General features: G+C 41.2%; 1 protein-coding gene across 1 annotated transcript in view; it reads left to right on the top strand.

The window, feature by feature from the left end:
* LOC115205310 (uncharacterized) overlaps window positions 1–20,146 on the top strand; it is a 28,300-nt gene extending 8,154 nt beyond the window's left edge. The window contains exons 2-6 of the mRNA XM_029771130.1: window positions 1,906–1,989; window positions 2,115–2,223; window positions 2,311–2,358; window positions 2,476–2,561; window positions 13,125–20,146. Of these exons, the coding sequence (XP_029626990.1) occupies window positions 13,510–19,737 (6,228 nt within the window). The 5' untranslated portion in view covers window positions 1,906–1,989; window positions 2,115–2,223; window positions 2,311–2,358; window positions 2,476–2,561; window positions 13,125–13,509 and the 3' untranslated portion in view covers window positions 19,738–20,146. The remainder of the gene's footprint in view (window positions 1–1,905; window positions 1,990–2,114; window positions 2,224–2,310; window positions 2,359–2,475; window positions 2,562–13,124) is intronic.

Genomic DNA, 20,146 nt, shown 5'->3' with positions numbered 1-20,146 from the left:
GAAGCCAACCGCACCAATGTGTCGGAGGAAACACCGTACACCTGGCGACCGTGTCAGCGTGCATGAGCCCGGCCCGCCACAGGAGTCGCTAGAGAGCGATGGGACATGGACATCCCGGCCAGCCAAACCCTCCCCTAACCTGGACGACACTGGGCAAATTGTGCCCCGACCCATGGGTCTCCTGGTCGCGGCTGGCTGCGAGAGAGGCTGGACTCGAACCAGGATCTCTAGTGGCACAGTTAGCACATAAACCAGTTTCTTCTTTTTTGTTGTTGAGTTTAGTCAGCCAGACTTATTAGCCACTCATTTAGCCTCATCTCTTTCAACCATACGTTTTTTCAATTCCCATCAATCCATGGAGCCTTAACAGTTCTAACAGTCAGTTTCTTAACAGGTGCATGTTTATCAATAATTGGAAGAAGTAATTTCATAAATTCATCAAGTGCAGCATCTGGATGCTCCTTATTAATCACATCAGACCCACACGTTTTTTTAACATCATCCACATAAGAGTCACAGCTAAATATTTTGTATGATCACTTATACATTATTTAAGGCCCAGCTTTTGGAACTTTGGCTTCCTGGATATAGCCACAATATTGTGATCACTGCATCCAATAGGTACGGATACAGCTTTAGAAAAAAGTTCTACAGCATTAGTAAAAATGTGATCCGATACATGTGGATGATCTTGTTCTTGTAGTGTTTGTAAACATCCTGGTAGGTTGATTAATAACCTGGTTACAGTGAGAAGCTTTCTCTTGAATGGTCAGCTTGATGAAACCCAGTCAATATTAAGGTCCCCAAGAAAGTACACCTCTCTGTTTACATAACTACGTAAGTCATTTTTTGGGGTATCTGCACTTTACTATTTATAATTTTTACAACTTTTACTTTTACTTCACTACAGTCCTAATGAAAATAATGTCCTTTTTACTCCATACATATTCGACACCCAAAAGTACTCGTTACATTTTGAATGCTTAGCAGGACAGGAAAATTGTCAAATTCACGCACTTATCAAGAGAACATCCCTGGTCATCCCTACTGCTTCTGATCTGGCGGACTCACTAAACACACATGCTTCATTTGAAAATGATGTCTGGGTGTTGGAATGTGCCCCTGGCTATCCATACATTTTAAAAACAAAAAAACGGTGCCTTCTGGTTTGCTTAAAATAAGGGATTTGAAATTATTTATACTTTTACTTTTGATACAAAGTATATATTAGCAATTACATTTACTTTTGACACTTAAGTATATTTAAAACGAAGTACTTTTGCTCAAGTAGTATTTTACTGGGTGACTTTCACTTGAGTCATTTTCTATTAAAGTATCTTAATTTTACTCAAGTATGACAACTGGGTACTTTTTCCACCACTGTGCATAAATTGTAGATGTATATTACAAGATTCCATAGGTCGTTTGGCAACCCGTTACTCTACTTAGAGAAACAAGGTTACATCTGTTACCCAAACTTTTTGTTGAACTTTATCATTTGACTTTGCAACCATAACTGAAGACAAAAAAGTAAGGGGGTGTATGTGACTGGACTGGACTTTGAGGTGTTATTCACACTTCAGAGACAATGTGTTATTTCCTGTTTTTGGAGGATTTCCCACATAAACCAAACGTAAAACCAACGTTCTAAGGGATATCTGTGGGCTACAGTGAAAATTATTGCTTTGAGTTTAACAAATTGTGATCCCACTGCCTACACTCTTGAAAAAAAGTGCAATCTAGAACCTAAAAGGGTTCTTCAGGCTGTCCCAATAGGAAAACACTTTTAAGAGCCTTTTGGTTCCTGGTATAACCTAAAAGGGTTCTCCTATGGGGACAGTGGAAGAACACTTTTTACTAAGAGTGTATTCGACCTGTATGTTTCACTGTCAAATGTTTTGGTAGGAGTTGTAATGGCGGGACAAGGATTTCAAGGTGCACTGAGGATCATGCTCCTTGTGTGTCTCCTTGGACTAACAAAAGAGTTTGGTAAGAAGTGCTGTTTTCACAATACAATGCAAGTTTAAAAGTGGGTTTAATTTAGTGTAGTTGTTTTGTATTCCACATTTTAAAAACTGTGTAAAATATTAACAATAATTAACATCTTTCCGTAGAACTTGAGGACAAAGACTGGGACGAGTTGAGGTCTGATGTGGCTGCGCTGCACAGATTGAAAGGATTACCTGATCAAATGACACGTAGGTCCACAGGAGTAGACCCCAGGTGAGTTTAATTTAGCCTTGATGTCTCTGTCAAACCTCTCTTAGCCATTGTTGAATGAGATGTTCAGTATTGTTTATCTCTGTTTAGAGAGATAATAATGCACGGGACCAGGACAAAGAGATTCAGCAATTACAGGTAACATATCCACTCAGAGAAGTGACAAAATGTATTATTGCCCAGTACAGACTATTGAAAGAGGAATGACATAACAGCAAATGATTTAGGTAGTACCCATCTATTGTATTTCCTCAGGGCATATGTGGAGAAAAAGCCCATGGCTTTATTTGATGGTCTTAGGGGATGTGACAATTTTACAACGTGTCATTCAAATGGACCAGGTAAGAAAGTATCTGTTAAGCTGCATGTATGAATAGTTATTTATGAGCTATAATTGTAATTCTAGTACAGACATGTACAGTTACAGTAGCATATCCTTTTTCCTATTTATTCCAGTATTTAATTTAAAGGAGCAAACTGGGATTGATAGGTTATATCCATTTTTGGACATTCAAATTAATAATATATAGGCTAGTCAATATAGCATTACCCCACCGCCAATCACAGCAGCACCAATATAGCAGCACCCCACCGGTAAACCATTAGATCCGATTAATGCAATTCAATCTTTGATGACTGTAACCATAGAAAAAATATGTAATAATACATCTGCGAGCAGCAATGAACGGGGTTCACAGGGTGAAAGAAAGGACTCAAGATCAGTTGGATAACAAAGTAAGAATTCTATCATGTAGGAACTATCTTCCTTTAGGTGCAATCATGAGTGTAAATACAAAATCTGGACATGTTACCGTGGAATCAGCGTCAGCGTCAGGTCTTGAGTCAGCAGCTTACAACGCAAAATCTAAGATTTTTTATAACTACCCAAGATAGACCAGAGCCTGTCGTTTGGGCAGAACAAACAAGGACGTGGGCAGAGCCAAGCACAAGCTAGTGAGATCCTATTGGTGTGTTCTAGCATTTATTTGCATATTTTCATTAGGGAATACCTACTCTGTGAAGTGCACGTGTGCAATAGCTCAATTCGCCCTTACCCAAAGTCTACAAAATGCAGTCCACTCCATTTGCTACAGATTCCAGTTTTAGTAACAGAAAACTGCATGGAGATCAAATGTTTAATCATTGAGAAAATGTTCAGAATGTTGGCCAAAATCCATCTCGCTCCATCTTCTCCCACTGCCGGCCACTGGGCTTCCTCTCATCACCATATTTGGTAGTGAGTGGAAACATCAATAGGATGCTTCACATTACATCTGGTGAAATATCTGGCTCATTGTTCTATCTGTGACAATATTCTAGAAATGGCTAGTTATAGAAAAACATTTGATTTAATCCATTTTAGAACAAGGCTGTAATGTAACGAAAAGTGGAAATAGCCAAGGGGTCTGAATACTTTATGAATGCACTATATATACTGAACAAAAATATAAATGCAACATGCAATAATTTCAAAGATTTTACTGAGTTCAAATCAAATCAAACGTTATTTGTCACATGCACCGAATACAACAGGTGTAGACCTTACTGTGAAATGCTTTCTTACAAACCCTTAACCAACAATGCAGTTTTAAGAAAAATAAGAGTTAAGAAAAGATTTACTAAATAAACAAAAGTTGAAAAAATTAACACAATAAAATAACAATAACGAGGCTATATGCAGGGGGTACCAGTACTGAATCAATGTGCGGGGGTACAGGTTAGTCGAGGGAATTGAGGTAATATGTATATGTAGGTAGGGGTAAAGTGACTATCCATAGATAATAAACAGCGAGTAGCAGTAGCGTAAAAAAGGGTGAATGCAAATGTGTCCGGGTAGCCATTTGATTAGCTGTTCAGCTGTTGGCTTGGGGGTGGAAGCTGTTTAGGAGCCTTTTGGACCTAGACTTGGCACTCCAGCACTGCATGGGGGGTAAATTTTTAGGCCCTTCCTCTGATATTGCCTGGTATAGATGTTGTAACGTGGGTCGTACAAAGGGGACCAAGGCGAGGCGTGTAAAGTGCTCATATTATACTTGAATGAAAACACAAAATGAAAACAACAAAACGACTGTCAACAGTTCCGTCAGGTTACAAGGAACAAAACAGAAAATAACTACCCACAAAACCCCCATAGACAAACCCCAATTTAAATATGATCTCCAATTAGAGACAACACGAACCAGCTGCCTCTAATTGGAGATCATCCCAAAACTCAACATAGACATAGAAAAACAAGAACTAAACATAGACACAAAAAACATAGAATGCCCACCCACCTATCACACCCCGACCTAGTGATGTACTGGGCTGTACTCACTACCCTCTGTAGCGCCTTGCGGTCGGATGCCGGGCGGTTGCCATACCAGGCTGTGATGCAACCAGTCAGGATGCTCTCGATGGTGCAGCAGTAGAACTTTTGAGGATCTGAGGACCCATGCCAAATCTTTTCAGGCTCCTGAGGGGGAATAGGCGTTGTCATGCCCTCTTCATGACTTTCTTGGTGTGTTTGGACCATGATAGTTTGTTGATGATGTCGACACCAAGGAACTTGAAGGTCCCCGACCTGCTCCACTACATTCAATGAGAATGGGGGCGTGCTCGGCCCCCCTTTTCGTGTAGTCCACGATCATCTCCTTTGCCTTGGTCACTTTGAGGGAGAGGTTGTTGTCCTGGCACCACACTGCCAGGTCTCTGACCTCCTCCCTATAGGCTGTCTCATCGTTGTCGGTGATCAGGCCTACCACCGTTGCATCGTTGGCAAACTTAATGATGATGTTGGAGTCGTGCTTGGCCACGCAATTGTGGGTGAATAGGGAGTAGAGGAAGGGACGAAGCACGCACACTTGAGGGGCCCCAGTGTTGAGGATCAGCATGACAGATGTGTTGTTGCCTACCGTTTATTTACGGACGATGCTGGGCAAATTGTGCTCTGCCTCATGGGTCTCCTGGTCACGGCTGGCTATGACACAACCTGGGATCGAACCCGGGTCTGTAGTTGTTGCCTACCCTTACCACCTGGGGCCGGCCTGTCAGGAAGTCCAGTATCCAGTTGCAGAGGGAGGTGTTTAGTCCCAGGGTCCTTAGCTTACAATTCATAGAAGGAAGTCAATCAATTGAAATAAATAAATTAAGCCCTAATCTATGGATTTCACATGACTGTGCAGAGGAGCAGCCATGGGTGAGCCTGGGAGGGCATAGGCCCTCCCATTGGGGAGCCAGGCCCACCCACTGGGGAGCCAGGCCCAGCCAATCTGAATGAGTTTTTCCCCCCAAAAGGGCTTTATTACACACAGAAATACACCCAACTTATTTGCCATTCCTTTTGTCTCATCCCTCTCAACCATAACATTTTTAAATTCCTCATCAATCCACAAAGATTTAACAGTTTTTACAGTCATTTTCTTAATGGGTGCATGCTTATTAGTAACTGGAATAAGCAATTTCATGATTGTTTCAAGTGCAGCGTCTGCTTGGTCCTCATTACACACCACGAGCCAACAAATATTATTTACATCAACAACATAGGAATCACGACAAAATATATTATAGGAACTCTTATACACTATATTAGGCCCAGCCGTTGGAACTTTGGTTTTTCTAGAGAGGGCTACTATATTGTGGTCATTACATCCAATGGATCTGGATACTGCTTTCAGGCAAATTTTTGCAGCATTAGTAAGGATGTGATCAATACATGTGATCAATACCCTGGTAGGTTGACTGAACCTGAACCAGGTTGCAGGCATTGGTTACAGTTTGAACCTTTTTCTTGAGTGGGCAGCTTGATGAAAGCCAGTCAATATTTAAATCACCCAGAAAACATACCTCTCTGTTGATATCACATACATTATCAAGCATTTCACACATGTTCTCCAGATAGTGACTGTTAGCACTTGGTGGTCTATAGCAGCTTCCCACAAGAATGGGCTTTAGGTGAGGCAGATTAATCTGTAGCCATATTACTTCAACAGTATTTAACATGAGATCCTCTCTAAGGAATGTGGTACTGAATAGAAACAGCAACACCTCCACCATTGGCATTTCTGTCTTTTCTGTAGATGTTATAACAATGTATTGCTACCACTATATCATCAAAGGTATTATCTATGTGAGTTTCAGAGATAATCAGAATATGAATGTCATCTGTTAATAGCAAGATATTAATTTCATGAACCATGTTTCTTAACCTGTTAGAGCTAGGGGGCAGTATTTACACGGCCGGATAAAAAAACGTACCCGATTTAATCTGGTTACTACTCCTGCCCAGTAACTAGAATATGCATATAATTATTGGCTTTGGATAGAAAACACCCTAAAGTTTCTAAAACTGTTTGAATGGTGTCTGTGAGTATAACAGAACTCATATGGCAGGCAAAAACCTGAGAAGGTTTCATGCAGGAAGTGGCCTGTCTGACAAGGAGTCGTTCTTCTTGTCTCTGTTTATTGAAGAGTGGGGATCTTAGCTGTAACGTGACACTTCCTACTGCTTCCATAGGCTCTCAGAGCCCGGGAAAAAGCTGAACGATGACGAGGCAGCCCCAGGCTGAAACACATAATCGCCTTTGCCAAGTGGCCGATAAGAGGACAAAGGAATTAGGCGCGTGCACGAGTCGACCCTGTGCTGTATTTTCTTTCGGCTGTTTACCTAATAGCAGATACCCGGTCGGAACATTATCGCTTTTTTACGAGAAAAATGGCATAAAAATTGATTTTAAACAGCGGTTGACATGCTTCGAAGTACGGTAATTAAATATTTAGAAATCTTTTGTCACGAAATGTGCCGTGCGCGTGACCCTTATTTACCATTGGGATAGTGTCTTGAACGCACGAACAAAACGCCGCTGATGGAACATAACTATGGATTATTTTGGACCAAACCTACATTTCTTATTGAAGTAGAAGTCCTGGGAGTGCATTCTGACGAAGAACAGGAAAGGTAATCAAACTTTTCTAATAGTAAATCTGACTTTGGTGAGTGCTAAACTTGGTGGGTGTCTAAATAGCTAGCCCTGTGATGCCGGGCTATCTACTTAGAATATTGCAAAATGTGCTTTCACCGAAAAGCTATTTTAAAATCGGACATATCGAGTGCATAGAGGAGTTCTGTATCTATAATTCTTAACCTCTCTGGCGCATGTGGGACGAATTCGTCCCACCTACGTAACAGCCACTTCAATCCAGTGGCGCGATTTTTGAATCGTTTGAAATACTATTACTTCAATTTCTCAAACATATGACTATTTTACAGCTATTTAAAGACAAGAATCTCGTTAATCTAACCACACTGTCCGATTTCAAAAAGGCTTTACAACGAAAGCAAAACATTAGATTATGTCAGGAGAGTGCCCAGCCAGAAATAATCAGACACCCATTTTTCAAGCTAGCATATAATGTCACAAAAACCCAGAAGACAGCTAAATGCAGCACTAACCTTTGATGATCTTCATCAGATGACACACCTAGGACATTATGTTATACAATACATGCATGTTTTGTTCAATCAAGTTCATATTTATATCAAAAACCAGCTTTTTACATTAGCATGTGACGTTCAGAACTAGCATACCCCCCGCAAACTTCCGGGGAATTTACTAACAGTTTGCTAAATTACTCACGATAAACGTTCACAAAAAGCGAGAGTCTTGTCTTTAAATAGCTGTAAAATAGTCATATGTTTGAGAAATTGAAGTAATAGCATTTCTAAGATATTTGAAAATCGCGCCACAGGATTCAACTGGCTGTTACGTAGGTGGGACGATTTGGTGCCACCTGCCCTAGAGAGGTTAAGATAGATATGTTAATGTGGGCTTTTTTTAGCACCTTTCTGGAATGCTTGATTGTTTTCATTACTTTACTTGGAAGCTCAACAGAAGTAAAAATGCTCATGTTATTTATGTTAGTGCAAGGTGAGCTGCACACAGTGGATTTCCTGCTAGTACACACCTTCTCATTGCTAACAGTATAACTCTGGTTCATAGGCACATGATACCTGTATACGATAGCTGTAGGATCAGCAGGAGATAAATTAGGTTACTTACATTGTGTCTACCAAGGCCCCTGGTTTAATGTACATTTGCTGAAGCATTATGACAACTCAGCGACACAATGGTAGAGATTAACTGAGCTGGGCTTGGTTCATTGATAAGTCATTGTCTCAACGCAGCCATATAATGCTGTGAAAGGATCCAGGAACCCAAATTATCCGGGTGGATCCCATCCTCTTTATAAAACGTGTTTTGTTTCCAAAAGGTATCGAAATTGTCAACAATAATCACTTAGCCAGTTGTGAAGAAAAATAATCCCACTAAAGCGTTCAATGCCACGATTCAGAGAGGGCACAGGGCCAGATATGATGGGTCTTTTATTAGTGTTTCAACAGAGCTGCCCTTCATAATGCCATTAAAACCCACATGGACTACTATAGAATCGATTTCCATGTCCTGGCGTAGGACATAAACAGTGACAACAATGACAAAATACAAGAACATGATAATATAGTGCCTTCGGAAAGTATTCAGACCCCTTGATTTTTTCTACAGTTTGATATAGCTAATTCTAAAATGGATTAAATAAATACAAATCCTCAGCAATCTACACACAATACCATATAATTACAAAGCAAAAACAGGTTTTTATACATTTATGCTAATAAAATAAAAAAACTGAAATAACGTATTTACATACGTATTCAGACCCTTTGCTATGAGACTTGATATTGAGCTCAGCTGCATCCTGTTTACATTGATCATCCTTGAGATGTTTCTACAACTTGATTGGAGTCCACCTGTGGTAAATTCAATTGATTAGACAGGATTTGAAAAGGCACACACCTCTATACAAGGTCCCACAGTTGACAGTGCATGTCAGAGCAAAAACCAAGCCATGAGGTCGAAGGAATTGTCCGTAGAGCTCCGAGACAGGATTGTGTCAAGGCACAGATCTGGGGAAGGGTACCAAAAAATGTCTGCAGCATTGAAGGTCCCCAAGAACACAGTGGCCTCCATCATTCTTAAATGGAAGATGTTTGGAACCACCAAGACTCTTTCTCGAGCTGGCCGCCCTTCCAAACTGATCAATCAGGGGTGAAGGGCCTTGGTCAGGGAGGTGACCAAGAATCTGATGGTCACTCTGACAGAGCTCTAGGGTTCCTCTGTGGAGATGGGAGAACCTTCCAGAAGGACAACCATCTCTGCAGCACTCCACCAATCAAGCCTTTATGGTATAGTTGCCAGATGGAAGCCACTCCTCAGTAAAAGGAACATGACAGCCTGTTTGGAGTTTGCCAAAAGGCACCTAAAGACTCTCAGACCATTTATTTTATTTTATTTTATTTCACCTTTATTTAACCAGGTAGGCTAGTTGAGAACAAGTTCTCATTTGCAACTGTGACCTGGCCAAGATAAAGCAAAGCAGTTCGACACATACAACAACACAGAGTTGCACGTGGAATAAACAAACATACAATCAATAATACAATAGAAAAATCTATACACAGCATGTGCAAATAAGGTAGGATAGGAGAGGTAAGGCAATAAATAGGCCATGGTGGCAAAGTAATTACAATATAGCAATTAAACACTGGAATGGTAGGGTGTGCAGAAGATGAATGTGCAAGTAGAGATACTGGGGTGCAAGGGAGCAAGATAAATAAATAAATACAGTATGGGGATGAGATAGATTGGATGGGCTATTTACAGATGAGCTATGTACAGGTGCAGTGATCTGTGAGCTGCTCTGACAGCTGGTGCTTAAAGCTAGTGAGGGAGGTAAGAGTCTCCAGCTTCAGAGAGGCGGCCGAAGGAAGAATTGGCTTTGGGGGTGACCGGTGAGATATACCTGCTGGAGCGCGTGCTACGGGTGGGTGCTGCTAAGGTGACCAGTGAGCTGAGATAAGGCGGGGCTTTACCTAGCAGAGACTTGTAGATGACCTGGAGCCAGTGGGTTTGGCGACGAGTATGAAGCGAAGGCCAGCCAACGAGAGCATACAGGTCGCAGTGGTGGGTAGCATGAGAAACCAGATTCTCTGGTCTGATGAAACCAAGACTGAACTCTTTGGCCTGAATGCCAAGCATCACGTCTGGAGGAAATCTGGCACCAGCATCATACTGTGGAGATGTTTTTCAGCGACAGGGACTGGGAGACTAGTCAGGATCGAGGCAAAGATGAACGGAGCAAAGTACAGAGAGATATCCTTGATGAAAACCTGCTCCAGAGCGCTCAGGACAACAGACTGGGGCCAACGTTCACCTTCCAAAAGGACAATGACCCTAAGCATACAGCTAAGACAACGCAGGAGTGGCTTCGAGACAAGTCCTTGAGTGGCCTAGCCAGAGCCTGAACTTGAACCCGATTAAACATCTCTGGAGAGACCTGAAAATACTTGTGCAGCAACGCTCCCCATCTAACCTCACAGAGCTTGAGAGGATCTGCAGAGAAGAATGGGAGAAACTTCCCAAAAGAATGGTGTGCCAAGCTTGTAGTGCCATACCAAAGAAGACTCGATGCTGTAATCGCTGCCAAAGATGCTTCAACGAAGTACTGAGTAAAGGGTCTAAATACTTATGTAAATGTGATATTTCTGTTTTTTATTTGTAATAAATTAGCAAAAATGTCTAAAAACCTGTTTTGCCTTTGTCATTATGGGGTATTGTGTGTAGATTGCTGAAGATTTGTTTTTATTTGATCCATTTTAGAATAAGGCTGTAACGTAACAAAATGTTGAAAACGTCAAGGGGTCTGAATACTTTCCGGACGCACTGTAGATAAGAGACAGCAAATTAGATGTGCAAGGCTAGATGTTGTTGATGGCTGTAGATAGCATGAATCTGTAACAACAATTCTGTATTAGCAGTAAGCTAATGCAACCATTACATTTAGAGCATGCTAGCTAACTAATTTGTTCAGCAATAACATTCAAAAGTACATCACAGCAAACCACAAATCTAACAGGCAAATACCATCTGAGACATTCGCAGACCAGGCGCCCTCAGCATGCTCCGTCTGCAGCTGGATGCTTCTGAAAAATACAAGACAATTACACAATTGTGGACCAACTTACTTCTAGTCTTTCTTGAACTGCATTGCTGGTTAAGGGCTTGTAAGTAAACATTTCACGGTAAGGTCTACACCTGATTTGATTTGACTTAACACACTTAACCCAAAAATGTATCCATGTTATCATCATCATTGTAAAGCCCTAGTTAGTTTGTAACTTTTCTGTAAACATTTCTGAAGTTTATTATTCATTTCATGGGATTACTGTTCCTCATTACTGTCCCTCATTACTGTCCCTCATTTTAAGGTGAACCCTGATACGTGAACAGAACTCTCCTTTTGATATGGTGAAACTATTCCTATTAAAATATTTTTTTCTAAAGAAACATTGAACATCTAATAGTCAAATCATAGAGTAAAAGCGGGAGAGATGGTCCTACTCTTTTTGGCACCTACCTTCAGGGGGCCCCCCACCCCAAAAAGTACATGGCCATTTAGGTCAGATTGTTCTTCAAGACGTTCAAATGTTCACAGATGACCAGAAGGGTCAAATAATAACCACAGTGGTTATAGAGGGTGTAACAGTTCAACACCTCAGGAGTGAATGTCAGTTGGTTTGTAAACTATATTTAGTCTGCAAATGTTTACTGAAAACAAATACATTTCCACAATGATTACTTGCTGTCTCTTAAATACATCGTTACAGTTGTTGATTAACTAGCTAACAAATTGTTGACATATTAGTAGACATGAAATCAGTCAAACCACCACCAAACAAGACATAGTATCAAGAACAAGATACAACTAGCGGAAACGAGCCACCTATGACATCAAAACTATGAAATAACACACGTGGAATCATGTAGTAACCAAAAAAAGTGTTAAACAAATAAAAATATATTTTAGTTCAACTGTCGTAGTCCAACAGAACCCAAAATATAATCTTGTTCAGCCTGGCTGTACTCCATTGTTTGTAAACAATGCAATTGTAAACCATAGTGTCCGAAATTATTGACAACCTTGATAAAGATGAGCAAAAACTGATCATCCTGATTGAATCATGAGCAATGATGAATGAGAACGTTCCAGAGGGTCAAAGATCATACCCCCATGACATGCTAACCTCTCACCATTACCAATAACAGGGAGGTTAGCATGTCATGATTATTCAGGATGATCCGTAATCATGGTAGCATCCACATGAATGTAGAAGTGTTTAGAAACATATTCACTTCTTATTTACAATAAAAGTGACACCAAAATTACACAATGCATTATTTACAATCATTTCTATTGGGCACAAAATTATCTGAAAACAACAAAATGAATATCAAATGCATCCAACAAGTGTCACAAGCTTGATGTAGTTATTGCGTGATTGGAATATGGGACCAAATACTAAACTTTTTACTATTTTATTCATAAAAATCTTTTGGGGTGGCAATCATTTTGACGCCTACCTTGTTGAGAAAAACAATTATTAATTTTGAGCATACAATATAGCTCAGTATTTGAGTACAGTCATTATTGCTCTTCTTTCTACATTTTATATTTTAGTAGACACTCTTATCCACAGCGACCTACAGGAGCAATTAGGGTTAAGTGCCATGCTCAAGGCACAGATTTTCACCTACTTGGCGAAGGGATTCAAACCAGAAACCTTTTGGTTACTGGCCCAACACTCTTAACCGCTAGGCTACCTATCAAAGATGTCAATCATTTCGGACCCCACTGTAGTTTCAAAACATGGTTAAAACACACATTTTTATCTCATGGAGGGTCAGTCTTCGCATCCATGGATGGTCAGTCCTTGCTCTGTCTATGCATTTTAGAGTGGTTAAATCTTTCGAATCCCAGATTGCCCATTCAATCTTAATCTGTTTTTTAATTGTTTTTTTTTTTCTTCTCAGGATTTTGAAAGGTTTCTGGAAGAAATTGATGGACAAAAGATTCAAGATTTGCTGCTGTCTGCTTCTGAAATGTCTTACACCTACAGCAACAAACTTCTCCTTATAATGGACAAGGAAGAGTGGACTCGTCAGAGAGTAGAACAGGAGTACAGCATAGATCCTCATTATTCAGTAATGGTCAGTGATGCTTGTATATACAATGATTCATGTCTCCCAACCGTTAACAGTGGCACAGTTGTGAAGATATTTGGTACTGCCTCAGAGGATGGACATACTCTGTCCGGTTACTCTGGTTCCTCACTAGCAAATCTAATGTTGACACCATCATTGAGAGCAGCATCCGTTTTCTGACATCAATACCACTTCTGAATTTCACAATGACTTCATGAGGGTTTTTAAGTATCATGACAATAATGCTGTCTTGGAAACTAACAGCCCGGAAGATCTTCTCACCTACCAAATCATGGATCACACCGACACTGCAGCTGAGTACCATGCTCCAAAGAGACCCATTGATCACACCACACAGTATGATAAACAACACATCCTAATACTGGAAGATAACCCCATTGTTCGGGAAGCTGCTAAATTTCTATGTGAGAAACATCCCACTGTGACCTCTGTGTACATCCTCGAAAACCAACAGCCTAAACTGATCAAAGGCGACCCGGTGCCACTGTCAGAAGAGAGCAGACTGGTCCTTGTAGGCCATGGGAGCAGAGACAGTGAAGGACAGATGAGGGTTGGAGGGTACAAAGCCGAAGACGTGGCTGACATCATTGGACGTACTGCCAGGACTAGTGACCATATTAAAACCACAAGTGTGGTGGCCTGTGAAGTTGGGTCCGATGAAGCCTTCAAGAACACCCTGTTAAAAGAGCTCCACGCCAGGTCTATTGAGACAGAACTACACCTGAGGAGCTCTTTGCTCCAAGTCAGCCACTCTGGGGAGAAGATAACTGTAGAAATAACCCCCACTGGATTCGAAATAAGACATAAGGATGACAGCAAGAAAGTGGTGGCAATGTTAGACAGAGATGGAAATGTTGTCACTAGAGAACAGATCGGCAACAGGGGGGATGGGATTTTTTCAAATGAGAGAAACTTTCTAGGGGAAACTTCTATTCAAGAACGTTTTAAAGTATACAGAGGCACATGGCCAGACAATCCAAAGAGATTTGTTGAATCTTATGCACGTGGACAATATACTGATGAACTTGAAGCCTTAACCTGGGCAATTTTTCAACCAATGGAAAGTGATAAGAATTCCAAAAAGTTACAGTCAAATTTGGACAATGAAGAGTATCAGATATGCAATATTGAGAGGCAAATGATAAACGGAAAAAATACAATAAAGGAGAAAAAATGGATTGAAGATAAGAATGTCATTAAAGGTATTCTTGATAACTGCTTTGAAATGAAGTCAGGTGAGGATATCCTAAGTGTGATCCATCACAATGCAAAGCTTGGAGAAGATAAGACCACATACCTGATGTTACATGACTGGATTTATGAGATAAACCCACAGACTTTATATGTGTATCCAGTGGGAAAAAAGCTTGGCAACAATGAAAAGGGAAATCAAAACAGAATAGATGAGATAAAAAGTTGTGTTGAGGCACAGATTGGCAAAGAACATTATCCAGCAATCCATGAAAATATAGGGGATGGCAAAGAAAGTTATCCTAATTTTGTGAAAGAAACTCTTCAAGGGGAATACATTGATAAGGGCTCACAAGGTATGATGAAGGAGGCATGGTACAGAACATATTTCTTGGCATCAATAATATCAGAGTCCTCCCGAAATTTCCGGACATTTCCTCTTGTCTTGATGGCCTTAGATATGGCCAAGAGCACAGACAATAATGTCAAAGAGAAAGGTTTGAGTTTTCTCATGGAGAATCATCCAATGGCAACAGGTGGTTCTTGGGTGGATCCAAGTAGGCGAGGATTTTTGGGTTCATCCTCAGACATAGATTCTAGCAAATTAAAAAACAAATCCCCAAAAAATTGTAAGACCCCAGAGGAATTAAAAAAGAATCTTATGGACCTTACAAAAAAAGAGAATAATGTGTTTGAAGAGTGGTGGAGCTGGAAAAAAATTGATAACAACAAGGTAGCAGATGAGATCTTCAATCTTGCAAATGAGTATGCACTAGTGAATGAGATTTCTAAAAGTTCATTCATAAAGGATTATAATCATTTCTTAAATGAAATTGGCAAAGAATCAACCCTAAATGAGGTCACTGGACTTTTGGGTGGGTCCCATGATGGCTCTGTGACATTGAAAGATCTACATTCTGCTTCAGAAGTAGAGCATTCACTCAAGCTCTCTTCATATTACGCCAGGTCCTCTGCTATGTTTGCTGAACAGATTCACAATCAGTTGAGGAGAGAATTTGGTGACAGGCTGGACTCGGAGGGACTACATGTCAAAGAAGGCAGTATTAGGCTGGAGGATGGACAATTTCGATGCCAGCTTACATCGAAGAAGAATCTCTTGGAAACAATTGAATTTAAGGTGGATTTGCATCCAGGGGGACAACTATACAAAGAGAAAATGTGGAAAAACATGGAAGTAGTGCATGGCTTGGAGATTCCAGAGGGGACCCATTCTCACCAGGTCTCGAAGCACCTAGAGCACACAGGGATGGCAATTGGAGCAGTGGGACTCATGTTGGGGATGCAAGGAGCTGTTCATGCTTTTGAAGAGGGAGACATTGAACATGGTACAATAGCCACGTTACAGACTGTACATGGAGTCACAGGAATGACCTTGGCTGCAGTTGGAAAACAAGTTCCTCAGGTTTTAGAGCGCAAGGCAATGAGAGCCATGGTAACATTAATCAAAAGCCCTGTGGTGAAACGTGCCCTGGTAGTTATGCCAGTCATAGGGATTGGTTTTGGAATTTACAATATTGTGGAAGACTTTAAGAGGAAAGATACACTGGGGTATGTTGATGCCGCCATCGATATTGCAATAGTTGTTTTGGATGTTCTTGAAATCGTTCAACCAGAACTGGCGCCATTTATTGTGCCATTCAACCTGGCACTAAATACCATACGAATGACCATTGATGATGTATATCTTGATATTCAGACTGAACTCAGTCATTTACCACCAAATGCTGGTGTTTTGGCAAAAATAAGAGCGTTCTTTGTTGGCTTTGGGAAAGGACTTTTACACTTTATCCTTGATGTGGCAAGTTTTTTTTATACCATTCCTTATCGTGAGATTGAGGAGGGACGAAGGCTTGTTCAACAAATTTCAGACCACCAAAAGTACTATTCTTTTACGGAGGTACAGGATGGGAGAAAGGCCATTGATTTCACAGCTGGTGAGGATTCTTGGAATGGAGGGAGTATCACTTTTTGTCTCTCAGACCAGGGACCATCTGACTTCTGCATGGATTATTTTGTATCCAGTGACGAAAACTTGGGGAAAAGGTGTTGGACTATTGACACAGTTGGAACAAAAGACATTGTTCTAGGCATTGGAGAATCACATGGATTAACTTACAAAAACATAGATATAAAAATATTCCTATTCATAAAAGTTGGATCTATGTCTGTCGTTTCTGGTTATGAGGCTTTGTCAGACACAAGATTTGGAACATATTGGGGAAACAATGAAGCAAATAATTTTTTTGCCGTTCAGAAGGCAGATGACGACCATGGCATTGAAGTCATGTTGAGCTATTACTACAAGCTTTATGGAAAAAATGGTGATGACGTGTTCTATTTGGGACCTCAAAAAAGCTATGTGGAGGGGTGTGGCGGCAAAGACACTTTCATCATTCCTGTCTATGGAGGAAACACGATTATTAATAACTATGATCCTTTCAAATCAACAGATGTCCTACTCCTCGGCGTTAACTACAGTCAGATTTCTGTCAGTAAGTCAGGAAATGATATTGTTTTAAGATATCTTGGTAACCATAACATTAGGATTATAAACTGGTTTTTGGGGGACGAATATCGCCACATGAACATGATGTCAGAGGACGGAGTCCTGTTCGACATCTCCACCACAGTGATTTCCTCTGTCCAACTGATTGCCAGAGGTATCAATAGAATGTCTAAAACTCTCGGCCAGACAGTGAACGCTTCCGAACCACTTCTCCTTAGCGTTACTAATATCATGGGGTCTCTTTACAATGACATACTAATAGGAAATAGACAGAAGAATCTGATTGATGGTGGAGGGGGTCAGGACCACCTGAGGGGAGGAGAAGGAGAGGACATATATATGGTTTATGAGAAAAAACAGTCAAAGATATTCATCGAAAATCACTCCAATGACAATGAAACAGACCTACTGGTGATAGAGGCAAACCTTCATGAATTCAAAGCTAAAGTGGATGGAAACCATCTCAAACTGATGCCTTTTGATGATAAAAGCTCTGATGTGACCTTAATGAACTGGTTCCGTTCAGAAGCGGACAGGCACTTGCTTGTTATCACAAAGGATCTGGTCACCTTCAGCATCTCTGAGAACAAGGCTGCCTGTGAGCAGATTGACTCATTTAAGAGCAAATGCCTCATAAGTCAGAATCTAGATTACAGAAAGTCCACAGCTGCCCTACATGTGGATCTGCAGGAGGATGAGGCTTTCCAAAGTGTAACAGAGGTGCGAGGCTCAGCCTTCAATGACATCATCAAAGGGAACGCACAACGCAACACAATTGTACCAGGGCAAGGAACAGACTTTCTTCAGGGGCGAGGAGGGGAGGACTGGTATGTTGTAACTCCAGGTCAAGGCTTGAAAACCATTGAGAACCAGTCGCCCGATCTGGCTACTGACGTACTTTTCCTTAGAGAAAAATATGATTTCATCAATTGTAAATGTAATGGACCAGACATTTATCTCTCCATAAATGGCTCACAGGAAGTCCTATTGAAGGGCTGGTTTCACTCAAGGAACTCTCAACACCTCCACATCCAATCAGCTGATGGAATAACATTTAAACTGGAGTCCAAAGCCAGCAGTTGCGATGGCTCCTTAAAGCTGCCTCAGTCTGTGGATTTCCGAAATAGGGTGACTGGAGAAATCATGAAGATGAATAACACCGACTTTGCCTCAGTGGTGGAAATGTATGGCTCATCTGGTTTCGACAGCATGGAAGGAAACGACAAAAATAACATGCTGGATCCTTTTACTGGAGGTGGTAGCATGGTGGGAGGAGATGGGGAGGATACCTACGTAGTGAACACTGGATATGGAACCAACATCATGATTGAAAACTTTGCAGAGGATGAAAGAATGGATACTGTGTTGTTTGAGATGGATTTCCTTGGTGGTGGTCAACTCACAGTTCAGTCTGACAAGCATGATGTACTTGTGAGCACAGGTACACAGGGGCATAAAATTCAGGTCAGAGTGCTCAACTATAATTCAGGGCAACAACACCAACACCTTAGCTTCCAGAGCTCTGATGGAGTGCATTTTTGGGTGAGATCTCCAGTTGGAAACAAAACGCGTAGCTTTCAAAAGCCTTGGATTGAAGCTTACAAAGTGACAATGAAAGGAAAACTGGGAGACTGCCAAATAGATCTGAGTTCTCAATCAAATGTATCATTGGTTCACACTGTGCAGGGCTGTCCCCATGACTCCAATTACATTACAGGTAATGAGCAGGAAAACGTACTCTTCGGTGGCATCAAGGATGATGCACTGGATGGAGGGGCCGGCCATGACACCTTGCTGGGGGGTCAGGGCAATGACATCCTGATTGGGAACATAGGAGATGACACTCTTTATGGAGAGGAAGGGAGTGACACCATGATGGGCGGCTCAGGCTCTGATACCTTCGTGCCCGGACCAGGGGCTGATGTAGTGGACGGGGGCCCAGGGAGAGACACCGTGCTGTACCAGGGGGATCATGAGAGGGGTGAGGGCGTTTACGTCAACCTGCTGAGCGGAGAATGCCGTCAGGCAGATGCTGAGGGAGACGTGTTGAAGGATGTTGAGAATGTGATTGGCACTATCTACTCAGATATCTTGGTGTCTGGCTACGAACCTGCCCTACTCAAAGGCTCTGACGGCAACGACATTCTAGTGTCCCTTGTGGGAGGAGATTACTTGATTGGAGGAGAAGGAAGTGACATTTACATGATGGTTTCCCACCATGGCTCAGTGATCATAGACAACTGTGCCACAGATAATGCCACGGACATTGTGTACCTGCGCTCTCTGTCTGAGAAGTCTGTTGACTGTTCACATTTACCTGACGGAGTGTTTCTGACATTTTATGGACTAGGCGACACTACTGTTGACATAGAGCTGCGAAACTGGGTCAACTTCAGTCATGAGTGTGGCCATCTTCTGCTGGTCCTCAGTGAGGGTGAAATATCTGTAGATAAACTCATGCAGGAGTGTGAGTTGAGATATAACATGCAAAGAGTCGTGGCAACTGTTACATTAATCCTTCTACTTGCCGTTTTACCTGGTATTATCTTGGTAATAGCTTTGGTCCATAGAAAGAGGAAGAGGGGACAGAGAGGGAAAGACAGCAGTGATAGAGCTACGGAAATGGGGAAAGACACAATAGAAATGCAAGAAGAGGACGCACCTCCCCAGGGCTTAACTTCTCAACCTAAAGTAGAGGAATAAGAGGAAGAGAAGGAAACTGAATGAGAACGATAGACATTCAGTAACTCAGGACAGGACCTCAGAGGATGTAGAGGAGACAAGTGAGTGAACGACGCCCTCATAATAATTTTGGAGAACGAAAACAGAGGGAGCAAAAGATATAACCACATGGCATAAAGTACTAACCAAACCCCTCCACTTAATATCAAGCAAATGTAACCTGACCACTGGTTTTTATGTTAATATCTTACTAAATTCAACTATGAATACCTAACTACAGTATCAGAACTAACCACTGTTCATAAATAATCACTTCTAGTTATTATATCCTTATATTATACAAAAATAGCTACTCTGTCTGGAAATATTAAAATTGACGAATATCATGTTTAAATCAATGAAATGTTAATAAAATGCAAAGCTCAATCGT

Source organism: Salmo trutta, chromosome 13 (genome assembly GCF_901001165.1).
Source record: "Salmo trutta chromosome 13, fSalTru1.1, whole genome shotgun sequence".
NCBI classification, from domain to species: Eukaryota; Metazoa; Chordata; class Actinopteri; order Salmoniformes; family Salmonidae; genus Salmo; species Salmo trutta.
Note: the sequence above shows the minus strand (reverse complement) of the source record. Positions and strands in the feature narration are given on the sequence as shown.